The sequence below is a fragment of the Mytilus trossulus genome, chromosome 5 (assembly GCF_036588685.1).
Source record: "Mytilus trossulus isolate FHL-02 chromosome 5, PNRI_Mtr1.1.1.hap1, whole genome shotgun sequence".
NCBI classification, from domain to species: Eukaryota; Metazoa; Mollusca; class Bivalvia; order Mytilida; family Mytilidae; genus Mytilus; species Mytilus trossulus.
Window position 1 is genome coordinate 85,605,211 of NC_086377.1, and position 18,324 is coordinate 85,623,534.

An 18,324-nucleotide genomic window follows, 5' to 3' on the forward strand; every position below is an offset into this window, starting at 1 on the left:
ATAAACTTTTCTATTTGTGCTGTATCTTTGTTGTATATGATTTTGAAAACCGAAAATTGAGTCAGAGTTACTTCGGTCTTTTTCTGAGTTCGTATTGACACGTATGGGTGTTACTGATTATTAATAATATAAATGCATCTTTAAATTGTTGAACATCGTTTCCCCCAAATTGTAATATCATAATAGTGTATGGTTAAAGATCAATTGAAGAAATGTGTCTTTTTATTGACCTGACTGTCCCGCCTCTTGTTATATTTAAATTTACTTCCTGCTTTAACGATCTAGTTTGGATTCCTTTTGTTATTGAACTTTCTGAGTGATCCTATCTTTATTTAAAGCTAGTTAATGTTGTATCTTTACCCTAAGCCCCGGGTTCTCCCTATTAGGAGTAGACAACTGATACCATTCTCCCTGCCAGGAGTAGACAATGGACACCAATGGACCTCTGGTTGGATACAGCGGATGTCAGAGTCTGCGCACGCCTGGAGCGCCCTCTTCATCTTATGGTCAACTATCACGTTAGACGTAATACCGAAGAAACAGTAAACAACGCCCGAGTTATAGGTAATTACATAATACTTAAGCCTAAGTACTTCTTATATGTATAAAGTCCAGGTCAGGTCCTTTCAAGGGAAATAGTCTTTCCCCAAGACGAACACCACATTATTGGTAGTTGCGGGTGGTTCGAACACACATGGTGTGACCTAGTTAGCCATTTTTTGGTCAGGGAATTTTGACCAGGTGCAATCAAGCGTGATTGGCAAATAATTTTGGCTATAATGAGACTTTGCAAGTTGGATTAGGCTTAAAAGAAAAGCTTTAGAAGCGATACCTTATTGAGAAAAGCGTTGTAAGATAAGTTTTTCACTGTCTGTGAAAGTTTTCAAACTTTGTTCAAGTCATTGATTTTTTCAGATTGAGTCTCGCGTGATTTCGTGTTACCAGGTAACAGCGATACTTGAGATCAATACCGGAAGTGATTTCCGTGATTTGTTTACATATGCAATACACATCTTTGCTATTTGTAAACGGGATTTAAATCAATAAAGACTTGTTTATTATTTTGTTATTGTGTTGTCATTTATTTATAGTGAAAGTATCACTGAATATAGGGTAATATTCAGCACTATGAGTGGGTTTAAGATTAAAATAAACTCCAGTCCGGAGTCTGTTCTCCTACATGTACCTGGCATTGGTACGGCTACTGCTCGTAGAATTATAGTAATGAGAAATAATGGCATAACAATAACACCAGAAATATTGGCCCAAATACCATATATGAAAAATAAAATGTCACTTGTGTCCGATATGATTGATTTTTCTCCTTGTGAATTCAATGACATGGACAATGTTGATGTCAGGTATCAAGGTCAGCCACATGAGTCACAGGACTATGAGACAGATACACATGTAAAATCACACGAGGGAGGGGCAGCAAATTTTGTGTCCACACCCTTCACCCCGGGTACTATTAGAAGGGAAATTGCTCATTTGCAAGAATTTAACACCGATACACAGAGGTGGATAGACCAACACGGTTCCACACAGGCACCTGTCCAGGGGGGTGAAATTTATCAAAAAACTTTTTTAAATCAACCGGTTTTTTCTGACTCGGAGATTGCCATGGATACAGTGTGGAATTCGCAGGTTGATCGCACGTCAATGAGATCCATGCCCTCATGCATTGAGGAAAATGAATATCCAACCCAAGAGATGGACCGTTGCAGAATTTTTGACGATAATCTGTCCTGTAGTGAGGAATCGTTACTTCCCAGCCGAACTTTACAACCAGAAGTAATTGACCCAGCATACGGACCACATTATGTAGAATATGAACCGTCAGATAAGCCAGATTTGCCAAGTCTAGATCGGTCTATGAGTATTCAGCAGGATAGCACCACTATGATAGAGGTTCCGCTGAATCAGCAACCAAGGTTAGTGGGTGAACATTGTACAGAGTACGAGTCGTCAACTGCTATGAAAGAGCAACAATTCGAGAATACCCACCTCAACGACAGGTTCCAACACAGCCAGACTAGGGAACCAATCAATCAGCGCAGTAGGTTGTTAGAAAATTCTGTCAACTATATTCAACCGCCACAACCAACAGTTCAACTGCCTGTTGAACATACAGTCAACTTCAACCAACGTCAACAAGCTGTTCAACTACCTGTTGAACGTATCAACCAACGTCAACAAGCTGTCCAACTACCTGTTGAACGTATCAACCAGCGTCAACAAGCTATTCAACTACCTGTTGAACAGGTCATCAACCACAACCAACAAAGACAGCAAGCTGTTCAACTCCCGGTTGAACATAATGACAACTACCCGCGATCCAATACTAGAGCCATTCATCTACTTGGTGGTCACACAGTCACCAACACACAACCAATTCAACAAGGTTTCAACAGGTCACCTCCGATTGTTGCCAACCAACCAATCAACCACAGGGCTACAGGTCAACAATCACCTCAACCCAACATCAACAGGTCAAACCCTTTACCTGCACTTAGGTCTACTCCACCCGTCAGGGAAAGGGAACCTTATCAACCACTTCCACCGACCGCCAACAGGGCCAATCAACCACCCTGTCCCAGGTCAACAGATCAACTACAGTCAACTAGACAACAAAACTATACCTTTCCAGTCGGTACACCCGGACAACAAAACAGAGTGATTGATAATCAACAACATCAACCACCCATCAACCATCCTGTTAATATATCACATATCAACAGCCATGTTCCACCAACACAACAATTTAACAGAACAGGTCTATACCAACCTAACACCAACCTGTCGGGTTTTCAACAACCACTCAACAACACAATGGGTCAGCAGGGGCAACCGCCTCAGGCCATACACAACCAACAGGAATTTTACAGGCAACAACCGGTGCAACATCTCCAAAATGTTACTGCACCTATACATCAGACTCAACAGCCAGTTGGAAATATACCATACCAACAAGGGAGGCCCTATCAGCCTTCAACAACACCAAATCTTGTACAAGGAACGGCTCAATCAGGGTATTATGACACAGCTCCACACTTGCCAGTGTACCCACAACAACAGTTGTACAATAACAATCCACACACTCAGTTTCAGGATCAGCGCAGTATGTCTAGTATTACAAGCTGCTCAAATAGTGATTCAGATTCATCTAGTTCTACATCAGGGGTAGTGTATCGTCGGAGTCGTCATAAGAGTAGAAGCCACAAAACACACTCTAGACTCAGTATATCAAGCAGACATGTTTCACCAGTGGAGGAGGAGGCTAGTGAGCACTCATCGCCACACCGAAAAAATTCAGGCAAGAAGCATGACAAAAAGAGGTCAGACAGACATGGTCAGCCGGAAACGGATGGTCACCATTCCTCAAGCAACCGTCATAGAGCGAAGCCAGCTCCAATGAAACAGGACAAGAAATTTTTCTTTTCGGCGCCCAAGAACCTTAAGTACACAGGGAAAGGCAACTGGAAGGCATTTTACACAAAGTTCACCGGGTACGCTGAGGCTGCCGGTTGGACGGACAAACAAAAACGAGAACAGCTTTGTTGGTGCTTGGAGGACAAAGCTAGTGATTTTTATACAGTGCTACTGGAATCCAACAAGGACATTGCTTTTAGTGCAGTAGTGACTAAAATGGTGAAACGCTTCGGTTTTCAAGAACCCCAAGAAACTTCACAAATACAGTTTCAGACTATAACTCAAAAGAAAGAGGAATCCCTGGAGGATTGGGCGGATCGTGTATTATCTCTGGCGACACAATCCTTCAAAGACCTCTCTGAAGAATACATGACAAAACAAGCAGTAATGAAATTTTGTCAAGGTTGCAACGACCCAGAGGCTGGACAACACGCATGTGGGTTTAAACCAGTATCGGTTGAAAATGCAATTGATATAATTAAGTGGTATCAGCATTCAAGAAAGGCTGTGCAAGCCCATATTGCTCAAGGAAAAACCCATGAAGTCAAACAGGCGTCAGCTCCAACACCAACAGCACAAGTTAGTGACACACCATCAGTGCACGGGGTAGGCTCATCTAAACCAAACATAGACACACGAGTATCTCAAATGGAGCAACAGCTTCGTCAACAACGAGAAGAGCAACAACAGAGCATGCAACAGATGCAAAGCCTACTGTCCTCAATGGCTACACTTACAGAGGAAATGCGACATTCAAACAGATCTAGTGGTACTTCGCCCAGTCGGGACTATAGATCAGATAATACCTCACGTGGACGTGGTCAAGGTAGAAGAGGTGGTTATAATAATCGTGCTGGTAACCGCAGGTCACAAACCCCAGACGGGGCATGTTTTTATTGTCATGAAATAGGACATTTCAAAAGAGATTGCCCAAAGTTAAATAACTCACCTGGCAGCAAACCGCCAACTCAGAATAAGCAAACTGAACGCAAATCAGTTACAATGAATGTGCCAGAGGTCAAAGCTACAGAGGGACCATCTAATGGGTTTACTGTGGTAGGAACAATTGGGACTGCTCAACTGTTGAGAGTAAAGGTACAAATCCAGGACAAGCTAGTAACTGCATTGATTGATACAGGCTCAGAGGTTACCATAATGCAGGACAAAGTTTTTGATTCTCTGAAAGAAAAACCTTATGTCATTAAAGAGACACTTATGCATGGAGCAGGCCGAGAAATGCAGATGACATGCAGAATTACTAATCCTACTCTGTTTAGTATACAGGACCTACTTTTCAATCACAACTTGTATATCGCTCCAATTGACTGTGAGATGCTACTGGGCCATGATTTCTTAGCCAGTAATAATGTTATACTCAACATTGGTCAAGGATACATGTCCATCAACGACAAGACAGTTAAGCTAGTCTTAGGAGGAGAGACACCATCTGCTCAACCCTCAGTCAACAGAATTACAATACCAAGCTCGGTAGTAGTTCCACCTAACTCAGTAATGCGAATGAATTGTACAGTACCAGTACAGGATAATGATTTTGTGATAGAACCAAACTCGAAGACTACACTCTTGATTCCAAGGTCAGTTTGTGCTAAAGGACAAAGTCCGGTTGTTTGTTTTATGAATGTGACGGACAACCCTGTCCGACTCCAGGGTGGAACAGAAGTAGCTGAGGCACATGCTGTGACCATAATTGAATCTATGGATGACCCTCAAGATCTTAGTGTTGGTACTTGTTCAACCAGTAAACAGGGTACCAGTCAAAAGGGTACACCACCTAAACAGGAGGATCTCCCAGATCATCTCCAAGAACTCTTCACTACATCCAGTCAGGATTTGACATCAGATCAGAAATCAAAACTGAGAACTTTGCTTTACACGTACAGTGATGTTTTTGCAAGGACAGAGTTTGACCTTGGTAATTTTAGTCATGTAGAACATGAAATTGATACTGGCAATGCCAGACCTATTCAGCTCCGTATGCGGAGAACACCAGCTTGTTTCGTTCAAGAGGAGGAGGCGCACCTCAAGAAAATGTTAGATGCTGGAGTTATACAACCTTCAACATCTGAATGGGCTTCAGCACCAGTGCTTATAAGGAAGAAAGATGGCGGGGTACGCTGGTGCATTGATTTCCGGAGGCTAAACTCAGTCACATCACGTGATTTATTTCCTCTTCCCCTGATAGACGAATGTCTGGATACTTTGGCTGGAAACATATGGTATTCCAAACTGGACGCTAATAGCGCATATTGGCAAATAAAGATCAAGCCAGAAGACCGTAAGAAAACTGCATTTGTTACCAAATATGGATTGTTTGAGTGCGTCAAAATGGCATTTGGACTTTGCAACGCACCAGGTACCTATGCCAGAGTAATGAACCTGGTACTCAGAGGTTTAACGTGGAAAACTGTTTTGGCTTTCCTTGATGATATATTGGTTCTAGGACCATCTTTTGATGAACATCTCACTAACCTACAGAATGTATTTGCCAGATTTAGAGAGTATGGACTTAGACTAAAGCCTAAGAAGTGTGCTTTATTTAGAACCAATGTGGAATTTTTAGGCAGGAGTGTCAGTAACCAGGGCCTCCAAATAGGTCAACAACATTTGCAACCAGTTAGTGGTTGGGTTGTGCCTACTAGCACGAAGGAAGTTGAACAATTCCTGGGATTTGTGAACTACCACCGTTCATTTATCAAGGACTATGCCAAAATATCTGCTCCACTATATGAAGTGACAGGAAAAAATTTGTTTTCATGGAACCATGAACGTCAACTTGCATTTCAGACGTTAAAAGACAACTTGTTATCTGCACCAGTCCTTACTTTGCCTAACAACAAGGATTATTTCATCCTGGATACAGACGCCTCCCAAAATGCAATAGGCGCAGAACTCATTCAGGTGCAAGATGGAGAGGGACGGACCATAGCATATGGTAGCTTTGTACTTACAGCAGAACAAAAACGTTATTGCACAACTAGGAAGGAGTTGTTGGCAGTAATTAGATTTACTAGACAGTTCAGACACTACCTTCTGGGAAGACAATTCACTGTGAGGACAGACCATAGTAGTTTGACATGGCTTGTCAATTTCAAAGAGCCCCAGGGGCAATTAGCTAGATGGTTGGAAGAGCTCAGCCAGTATGACCTGGTAATAAAGCATAGGCCAGGTAAACAACACATTGATGCAGATGTCTTGTCTCGTCTCCCGGATAGGTTAAAAGAATGTCCACATTATACTGCAGACACCATACTGGCAAGTTTACCTTGCAAGGGCTGTAATTACTGCCAGCGAGCACATCAAAGTTGGGCACAGTTCTTATGTGATGTAGATGAAGCAGTACCACTGGCTAGAAAAAGAAAGCAAAAGCCAAGATTACTTAAAAGAGTAGCAACAGCAATGATGATGTTATTTGAAACTCCAGAAAAGGTTTCAACCTTGGAACAACCTGCAGTACCAGTTGAATCTGCAGTTACGGAAGACTGCTTTCACACTAGCAGCTTAAACTCAATTGAGCCAAAAGCAAGCCAGTCGTCTGAGGAATGTGATTTACCACCATTCAGTACAGGTATGGAATTGATATTTACTCCATCAACGGCAAGAATTGTAATGGATGACGCTTCTGATTGTGTCGTGGCAGCAATCGCACAAGAAGAGGGCATAACCATCTCAGGTTTCAGTGAAGAGGATATAAAAACAGGCCAAGAGAGTGATCTAGACTTGATGTTTATCCTCCCGTATTTAAAAGATGGCTGTGAACCACTATCCAATGATTTGTTCCTGGCACCACCAGCAGCCAAGAGTCACTGGATAAATAAAGAAAGATTTTTCTTAGACAATGGTATTTTAAAGAGTCAACCCAAAACAGAGGGAGCCAATACAAGACTTGTTGTACCCGCTTCTTTAAGACAAACAGTAATGGAGCTCTGTCATGAACTGCCTAGTGCAGGACATCAAGGTGTATCAAGGACCATGTCCAAGATAAAGGACAAATATCACTGGTATAACATGACCAAAGACATTAACTTGTTTGTACTTAGTTGTGATACTTGCAACAAGAACAAGAAAGCGAGCAGACATAGTAAATGTCCACTGACCAAGTACCATGCTGGGTACCCTATGGAAAGAGTCCACATAGATTTTATGGGCCCTTTGCCAAAGACAAAACAAAACAATGAACATATTTTAATGATGACAGACCAATTCACCAAGTGGACGGAATGTATACCACTACCGTCACAAACAGCGGAAGTAACTGCTCAGGCTGCCATTAATGAGTTTTTCACAAGATTTGGCTATCCATTCCAGCTATTCTCAGATCAGGGACGTAACTTTGAGAGCGCACTCTTTAAAGCAGTATGTGATTTGCTGCAAATTCATAAGGCGAGAACGACCCCATATCGTCCTCAGTCAAATGGACAGGTTGAGAGACAGAACCGCAGTCTCATGGATGCAGTGAGATGCTTTGTTGATTCACAACAAGAAAACTGGGATCAACACATTGCTCAACTGGGGGGAGCCATGAGATCTAGTGTCAACAGGAGTACAGGGTACACACCAAACAAGCTCATGCTAGGCAGGGAGACCAATCAGCCAGCAGACCTTATGTTCGGCAGTCAAAGCGAAAAGAAGTATGAGGGTGCTGATAGCTATATCATAGACCTAGAAAAAGCTATCAAAAGTGCACATACCATTGCTCGTGATAAGCTTAAGACCTCCCAAGAGAAAATGAAAAGAGACTATGATCTAAGGGTCTTAGAAAAATCGTACCAGCCGGGGGATCTTGTCTATGTGTTGGACACTGCCCAGATTAAGGGTAAATGTAAGAAATTGGGGTCACCATGGAAAGGGCCGGGTATCATAATTAGTAAGGTGACCGGGTATGTGTATAAGGTAAAACTCCAACGGGTGGTTTTTAACACTAATCATGACCGACTCAAGCCATGTGGGGATAGGAAGATTCCTGCTTGGTTGGAGACGTGTAGGGACAAATTTAAACAAGGTATTGATGTCTTGGCAGGCAATAAGACCAAGCCTACTACCCCTCAGTACTGTGTGTGTCGGGGCCCAGACACGGGTGAGACAATGGTCCAATGTGATAATTGTAGGGAATGGTTCCATTTAACCTGCATAGGTATGTCAATCCAAGAGGCCAATGAGATAGATCCCTACATTTGCCCAAACTGCCAACTTGTCTGTCCTACTCCACCCTCAAAAGATAAAAAAGGGGGAGAAAATGAGTAGGTAACCATATTGTGTAAATAGTCAGTTTAATTATTGTGTATCAGATACGTAAATTGTCAGTTTAACTAATGTTTGTTTATTTTTTTCATATTTTTCAGAATGTCTGATTCTGAGTCCTTCAGGTCGTGCTCCAGCGAGGGCAGTGATGAGGGAAAGAGTTATGGTGACTCCCAGCCGGGAGTGGGCATTCAGCCCTTTGATGTGTCCGTATTGGATCAAGCCACCCATAGGAGAAGGGTCAGGATGGGAGAACCTGGCCAGGAAGGACCTGTGGTGGATTCTACAGTATTGCTGGAGGTACCAGCAATACTAGAAGTAAGTGTGTCAGGAGGACAGGAGGTACCTGTTCGAGTACAGGGTACTCCAGAGGAGACACAGGATGAGGTACCACAGGAACTGGTGGTCGAGGCTGTGGAGCAGTCAGCTCCAGTAGCAGCCAAGGTAAGTGTCTCAGGAGAACAGGAGGTACCTGTTCTGGTTGATGGCCTGCAGACACTTGCCATCTCAGAAGAGACTCCAGAGGAGACAGAAGAGCCAGAGGTGCAGGGGGAAGTGCCTACAGCACACGGTGAGGAGCAGTCTGCTTCAGTGCCTGCCAGCACGGACCCCATGGCTTTCAAGAGAGAGATACCCGATGCATGGAGGGGCAGGGAGTCACAAGTATGGACAGGCCCCATAAGTGGGTATAAGGAGAGGACCTGGAGGGTGAGTGCCAGGGACGTTGCTTGTCCAGTTCCTGGATGTCCCGTGATATCAAGGCAGATGCGGGAGCACGCATTGGGGGATCATGTGTCCCCAATGTTTGAGTCCAACTTCAACAGGGAAGTGATGTCAAATCAAGGCTTCCACCAGTTCAGGGGCCACATGGTGATCATGTTGGCCAGGTGGCTCACTGGCCGAGAAGACGTAACCTCTGCAGAGTTTGTCTCCTGGTTGCAGGAGAGAGCAGCCATTCCAAGCGGTATCAAGATCCAAGGAGTGGACATGCCACCACTGAGAGCCGTTTGTCAGCAGATGAATTGGCAGAAATGCAGTGTGTATTCCCTGCATCCCATCACCAGCCCGGTAGTGATACTATATTGGAGGGTGATATTAGGTGTGCTTAGGTACCTAAGCCCAGCACACAGAGCCTGCGTCGCTCTAGATGAGTACCAGGGAGATAACGGTCCGACATATGACATCCTATGTCAGGCAAACTCCAGATTCTGCCAGGTGGCAGAGCCCGTCGTGGCTCAGTCCACAACCATAGTGCCAGCGACAGAGACTAGCTCTGTGGATGTCCCACAAGTGACACAGCCAGTGCAGCCAGTGCCCCAGAGGGAGGAGGAAGAGAGGGTCACTCCACCAGTGGAGGAGCCAGTAGCCATGGCAACCAAGCCAGACGAATCATTGGTGATTCTAGTGTACCACAACACTAGGAAGTTGGTTGGGGTAACATCTGTTGCTAATGCTGTTGCCCAGGCTAGGGAGGTGTTTGACCTGGAAGACCAGGAGGTCGTGCTGACCTACCTGGGAGCTGAGTTAACCAGATCCGTCAGGATGGAGTTGCTGCCAGCCATGGCAGAACTCGTGGTCACAGTCAAATGAGCTACCCAGAAGTAACAACAACAGATTTTGGTTTTTGGCATTAGTCTCCGCTTCCTGTCTGGAAGCTGTACTCCCCAGGGTTTGAAAACCAGGCCAGTGTATAAATTGTAAAATAGTAGATTAGTGTTGGACATTTTTACATATCGCCATATTGAAGAACGGTATTGGTGTATACATTGTTTTTTATGGTCATGGTTTTCACTTTTTGTTCCATGCTGGAACGGGTGCTTAATTTTTAAGGGGGATTCATTAGAATAGCAGGTAGTTTAGATTAATTGGAAATTCAAGGGGAGCTTAATGAACTGACAGAAATAGAGATCTTTGTAAATTTTTGATTATTTGTAGTAGATTTAGTTTTTGTGTATTTTAGAGATATGTGATTCAGAATTAGGACAATTCTAGAAATTGTAGCTCCGAGTAACGGACATGAAAATTTTTTTTTTATTGTCTTAGGCAAATAGTTCAGTGATTTATTTTTTAAATGTCATGTTTTAAGGGAAAAGATAAAATTTCAATAGAGACCCAATAGCCAGGGAACAGGGGGGTGGATTTTAGAAATAACCCATTCGTTGGTTAGGTAATTAACTTAGTATTTTGAATTAAAGGCATAAGGGGCGTCTTCAGTTGTCAGGCCTTTGTCGGAACTTATAGTTCCTCCTTTTTAGGAAGGAGGGGGGTGTTGTATCTTTACCCTAAGCCCCGGGTTCTCCCTATTAGGAGTAGACAACTGATACCATTCTCCCTGCCAGGAGTAGACAATGGACACCAATGGACCTCTGGTTGGATACAGCGGATGTCAGAGTCTGCGCACGCCTGGAGCGCCCTCTTCATCTTATGGTCAACTATCACGTTAGACGTAATACCGAAGAAACAGTAAACAACGCCCGAGTTATAGGTAATTACATAATACTTAAGCCTAAGTACTTCTTATATGTATAAAGTCCAGGTCAGGTCCTTTCAAGGGAAATAGTCTTTCCCCAAGACGAACACCACATTATTAACAACAGGCCATTTCTAACCTAGTAAAAATGTACCTGTAGATTGGGATGTCCTCAATTTAAACTTTACAGAGAACTGTACTCATTTGTAAATCAAGATGAAACTCAAGTGACCATTCCCACTATCATGACTCATAATTAATGTCCTAAGTGCGAAATAAATATTCAGGAGGTCCTGATATTTGAACAGTCTTGTATGTATCCTGTTTTTTTTCAATTTTTTAATTGTTTTGTGTAAACATTGAACGACAAAATTTCTTCTTGTGTTACGTGTATAATTTTAAAATGGCTGAATCTTGTTAACAATTTAGGTGGCAGAAACCAGTTTTTTTACACTAATTCACGTGCTAGTGTAGGCCAAATTAAAAAAAAATTCTAAAAATAAATCTGCTAGATTTAAACATGCTTTGATATTTTTTTGGAGTTCAGAATTGATAATAAATGACAGTGAAGTAAGCATTTCTAATCAATGTTTATTACACGGTTTCCTTATCCTGCATTAAATTTAAAACAAGAGTTCACTGCCAATGAGTGATGTTTTTATTGAGCGCGGCAGGAGAGCAGTTGAAAATGTTATTCCATGTTTTGCAAATGATCATAGAAACTGTAGAAGATATTATGTTGTTTTTCTGCTCATCTCTCCATGTATAATACAAGCCACTTGCCATATGCCAGGCATTTGGAACTGAACCAGAATGACATAATTATATTGAAATCAGTATTAGCTAAAAACTTTTCCAACTCTGAGATACAGAAAATTTCCCGTCTTTCAACAACCAACCAGAGTGAAAGTTTACACAGTGAGGTATTTTCATTTGCATCAACAAATACTATTTGGACAAGGAATTTTGAAGGTTTGTGTCATTCCGCCATCTATTCCTCATCTATGGGAAATCCTGTAAATTACTTGCAAGCGTCATAGGACTGAAATACAGAAAGACGGATCCATTTATAAAAATATGAAACTGCGGGACAAAACGGGTGAATATCACACACTCAGAAAAACTACTCGTCAGTACAAGTTTATAAGATTCAAATATAGGCGAAACAAAGGAAACAGAAAGTTGATGGCAAACTCATTATTTAACTGTGCCAATGAAAACATAATTAACGAACATCAATACACTAACAGAAGAGAGTTTACCTGAAGTTACAATATACATTTTGCGTATCCATAGTGCAACAAACATTCTGCAAATCTTGCGCCTGTTATTTACACTTAGTGTGGTTCTAAAGATTAATGTTCTTTCCTTACACATAGTTCATTCATTGTGACAAAAATGTGAAACATTGAATTTATGATCCATTGGTTTAAAATTGTCATTCACAAAATAGCTGAGTCTATGGGCATGAATTTTAATATTTTCCCCTCTAAATCTCGTTTCATAAACTCCATAGCCTCTTTTTTGTTGCCCTGTCCAGATCAAACATCCACTATCATAGATAGTTTTTGTTTCAAAAACAGAGAAAAGCTTTTTTTTCAATTTGTGTTAGGTTGCATTTTAAAAAGTAAGACATTGGATTGTGTCAGAGTCCGAAAATCTTTAATGCAACAGAAATGGGTGAATCATGCTTGTAATGTGAAAGGTTGTTAAGTGGGATATTGTACAATAGATGGCAATAAAAAATTAAGAAGAAGTATTTATAAAGAATGTATATGTGCAAACGGTGGTGAAAAAGTGTTTAATGATGAGGGTTTGACTATTCAATATTGCTGCCGAGGGAAACACTACAAACCAAACAAGTAGGAGCATTTGGCCTTTGTTAGTCTTGTATGATTTTATTTGAGATTCTTGTGTACAATTTGGAAATTAGTATGGCGTTCATTATCACTGAACTGGTATATATTTGTTTAGGGGCCAACTGAAGGACGCCTCCGGGTGCGGGAATTTTTCTCTACATTGAAGACCTGTTGGTGACTTTCTGCTGTTGTTTTTTTTTCTATTGTGTTGTTGTCTCCTTCACATATTCCCCATTTCCATTCTCAATTTTAAGTAATTAGGATTAATGCTGCTTATCTGTTTAAATTGGAGATTTATAATAAAATATGAGGCAAGTACGAATATAAAATAAATCAGCAAATCCTTATTATATCTGTGTTAAGAGTGTAAAATGGCATCCATTTTTCTAAATTAGCATATATATTTTTATGGGGCGTTAAAGTCAAATATTTAGCCTTGGGATGTTTTCTGCTCTTTCGTAAAGTAATTATCTATTATCTAAATTTTTCAGTCAAGTAGTCTTTTTGGTTTTTGTTGAAGCGCTTGGACTTTCTTTCTGTCTTGAGGGCCCAACCAAGTGTCAAGCTATTATCTGACTCTTCCATCTGTTTGGTCTCAGCAGACAAATTTAGCACACCTCTCAGAAAGGAAGACTCTGATTGTTTTTCATAATATTTTTTCTTTGTGATTATTGCTTAAGGATAGAGTTCATGTTTGAAAAGATTTAAGGTTTTATATTCAGAGTCCGTGTTTGAAATTCCTTCTGAAGACGGTATTGATAATAAGTTGGAATCCGATGAGTTGATATCCGTCTTAGTTAGTTTGTATGAATCTTCACTATCAATTATAGACTCATTATCCTCATCTTCTACAAAGGTTGTCCTATGTTTCAGTCGAGATAGAGGAATATGATTGTCACGACTTTCTTCAACAATGGATACTGTTAACTCTTGTTGTATGCCGTCAGGCGTTATATCATCACCTTCTGGTTTAATCTGTAATGGGCCTTGTGCCATTTAATTCTTGTTGTATATCTTCAAGCGTTGATTCATCACCCTCTAGTTCATTCTGTTTTCTAAAGGTCTAAGTCTGTCAAGGTGGTCTTGGTACGCTTAGTAGTGTCCCTAGCCATTTTCACTGAAAAATGTAATTGTTTATATAAAGCTGTGGACTCCCAAAGGGTGACTGGGGAATAGAAATATGGTCACCTGGTCTTCTCCCGACCGGCGGTAAAACGCTTGCTAAAGTGGGGCGTCCGTTTGGCTGTGCGGGATGAATCAAGTTCGCAGTCACGTCCGGACAGAAGGGGGACGTTACATCCGATGCCTCGTGTAAAGAGAGTGCCACGCTCTTTGCACGTTAAGAACCCTTGCAACAACTCTTTGAGGGGTCCGTAGGTGGCCTGTTGCAAGGCCAAATTTCTGTCCCTATCCAATATACCCTCATTTTCCGGTGGCAGTCCAAATTTCTCCGACCATCATCCCAGATGGCCTCTATTGTATCAACCTACCTATTGTATTTACTGTGAACTTGTTCTCGTCCTGAATATGCATGAAATACTTGCCACTGGACGTTAAGCAACCAACAATCAATCAATCAATATAAAGCTGTGGTTGGTTCAAGAATATTTCTAACACAATTGTCAATACATATTGAAAATGTTCTTGACCAAATGACCGATTTAAGATAACATAAATATAGTTTTTAAAAAATTATCAAAATGTCAGTAAACTGTAGAAAATTATCAATACACCGATGGTAGGTTTGCTGATCATTCTATAAAAGTATATACGATTTAAGGTTTCATCAAATACAAGTATCAACAAAAACTAACTGAAACAGTATCCACAAGCTGTGGTTGGTTCATGTTTACATTAGATACACATGTCAATTCAAATTAGAAAATTATCTTATTCAAATAGCCGATTTAGGGTAATATCACATACAATTTTCAAAGAAAATGTCAAATTTACAGTAAAATATAGAAAAATTATCAATTCAACGATGGCAGGTTTGCTGTTCATTCTATAAAAATTTCCTTAAAGTAGGTCGATTTTAGGTTTCATCTAATACAATTATCAACAAAACGATTAAATTAATTAAGAAAATGTTAAATTTTCCATAAGCTGTGGTTTGTTCATGCTAGCAACTGATACAATTGTCAATACATACTAGAAAATAATCTTTGTAACCATTTCCACACCAATTTAGTTTGATATAGATTATAGTTTCATCACACAAGCTTCAAACTACATGTTCCATTACTAGTTGAAATGACTAATCTGCTTTACTCTTTTCTCCAGATGATCTAATCGCTTTATAACTGTAATTTTAACATTTGGTCTATCAACACAAGCATACATAGTTGTAATGGTTTTCATTTATAGAAGGTCTGTTATTTCTTTTATCATTAGTTTAATAAGCTGTTACGGCGACAAATTTTGCATCTTACCTTAGTTTGCTGGTTTTTATGAAGTCCGGTCGAAATTCATGTCCAAACTTATCACACATTGTGCCTCATCTATAAAAGAGGGACGAAAGACACCAAAGGGACAGTCAAACTCGTAAATCTAAAACAAACTGACAACGCCATGGCTAAAAATAAAAAAGACAAACAGAAAAACAATAGTACACATGACACAACATAGAAAACTAAAGAATAAACAATAAATATAAAGATGTGAGTAATTCCATTTTCCAAAAAATCTGAACATATAATATCACATATTTCGTTCTTCAAGATATCCTCTGGGTGACAAAGTATGTAGGTATACCTACTTTTCAAGATGTCGTCAGAACCTGGAATAAAACATTTTGATATATTTTCTTTCGTGTATCAAGACTTTTTAATTTAATTAAGATTACACAATGAAACTAATTCATAGTAAGGATATAGTACAATATTAGATATGAGTGTAGCTTTCAACTGTTTACATTGGATATGACGATCACGTGTTTCAGAAGTTATTTGTTGTCTGCTCTATGGTAGGGTTAATGAAGTTGTCTCCTTGTCACATTCCTTATTTCCGTTCCCACTTTTATTGTATCTATTGTTTCATATATTCATTGTTGATCTGTACATGCTGAATGATACTTGGAAACTTTTTGAATCACAGCACTTGGGTCACTTTCTTTTGCTGTTTCTTGGCATACCATTTTGTAACCATGTCCACACCACTTCAGTTTGATATAGATTATAGTTTTATAGACCTTAGTTTGCTGATTTCCATGTAGTCGGGTCGAAATTCATGTCCCCACTGTACCACACAATGTGCCTAATCTATAAAGATGTGAGTAATCCCTTTTTCCCAAGAATCTGAACATTACATATCACATATTTCTTTCTTCGAGATATCCTCTGGGTGGCAAAGTATTTAGGTATACCTAATTTTTAAGATATCACCAGAACCTGAAATAAAACATATATTCATTGTTGATGCTATGTTTCTATTTTTATGTATACTGATGGTCAATATAGGAATTCATTATTGAAGATAGCACTTCACTCAGGCCATTGGTGCTATTGAACGAGCAAATTGATTCAGAGGAATGGATGTTACAATTTCAAACATGTTTGAACCAGATTGTTTAAAGATAATATAAGGACAAACATCAAACATAATCCACCAATGGAAAATATAACAACAAACCTGCTTCATATCAAACTTCCGACGACAGTACTGGAGGAAATCCACCAAGTTTCACTCAACAAGATCATGCTTAAAAAATGTAATGGACAATGACATAGGCAAAATCACAACTAAATGTACTGTCTGTTCCATGAAACAAAGGAATGAATCTTAAAAGGTAGTATAAATTTTCAAAATAAATGTCGTTGATGATTTCGACAGCAGCCTATCAACAAAACTGACCCTTTTTGATACAGAGTTGAAAGCATTTCTTTCTACTATAGATAAAGGGGACCTCATATTTCAAACAGTTGATTTTGATGACTTTATTCTGACCTTAACAAACATGATACTGACACATGCTAAGAAAGGAGAAGAGGGGTGGAAGAAGGACGAAGGGTACCCCCTGTCCTCCCCCTCATTGATAGAAACCTCCAAATATAAAGTTTATTTTAAAAATAAAAAAGATGTTGTACGATTACCTATGATAAACTAATTTTCAACGTAAAAAAAAAGAAGCTGAGACTCGGATACTTCCAAATCCTATCAATGTTTATCGCAAATTTTGATTTTAAGAAAAGTATGTTTTAAACTAATATGCGCTTGTTTTCTATAGAAATATTCATTTTATGATAACAAAATATAAAAATTCTTTTCACGATAATGTACTTTGTAATTAATAATTTATTTAAGTAGTTGACTATAACAAGAAGTTTAATTTATTTTGAACATTCTCATTTTAAACTCGTGGTAAGTCTCTCTTCCTCTAACATTAGGGGGGCGGGGGTATCTTTTATCTTTGTGCTTTTTGGGGTAGGTGTTTGCCGCAAAAAGGGTAAACTTTTCATGCCCTGCTGGTGAGATCATGGTCTTTTTTATGATTAAAGTAGGTGTCTAGTACATGATCGCTTATTTAACTGTTTGACAGTCTAGAACCCGGGTCTACAATAACATCTATTTTGAATGGTCTAGAACAGGGTTGTCAATACATATAATCAAAGTCAAATTATAAAACGCATCAAAAACGAATGGACAAGAACTGTCATATTCCTGACTTGTTACAGGTATTTTCAAATGTAGAAATTACTTATCTGTTTGAGCCTTTAATTTTCGGGTATGAATACATGTAATATAAATGTTAGGACTGGTATTTTCAAATGTAAAAATTACTTATCTGTTTGAGCCTTTAATTTTCGGGTATGAATACATGTAATATAAATGTTAGGACTAACAGTTTCTGGATTAGAAGCTGGAGTTCCCCATCTTGTCTGTACAAATTTTAAGTGCACATTTTGCTACATTATCAAAATTCTCTTTCAACACTTTCCTCCTCCGTTTCTGAAATTTCTTCAACCATTATCTCCTTTGTTTCTGAATTTTCTTCAACCCTTTACTCCAGTGTTTCTAAAATGTTATCAACCCTTTCCTCCTCTGTTTCTAAAATTTCTTCAACCGTTTTCTCCTCTCTTTCTAAATTTCTTCAACTCTTTCCTCCTCGGAAAACCTTAAACTGGGCAATAACCAATAATTGTATTTTATATTACCTTAAATCGGTCATTTGACCAAGACAATTTTCTAAAATGTATTGACAATTGTATTAGAATTAAAATTGAACCAACCATTGCTTTATTCATTTTTTGAAAATATTTTTCAGTTATTTTGCCACTTTTTGAAGGAATCATCTTGTTACGTGAT

At 39.6% G+C, this 18,324-nt stretch overlaps 1 protein-coding gene across 1 annotated transcript; it reads left to right on the forward strand.

The window, feature by feature from the left end:
- Positions 1-347: 347 nt before the first annotated feature.
- Positions 348-10,281, forward strand: LOC134718406 (uncharacterized). Its single transcript, XM_063580906.1, has 2 exons — positions 348-564; positions 8,793-10,281. Exon 2 carries the CDS (start codon positions 8,794-8,796, stop codon positions 10,279-10,281), a length of 1,488 nt encoding a protein of 495 aa, XP_063436976.1. The 5' UTR covers positions 348-564; position 8,793.
- Positions 10,282-18,324: the final 8,043 nt, after the last annotated feature.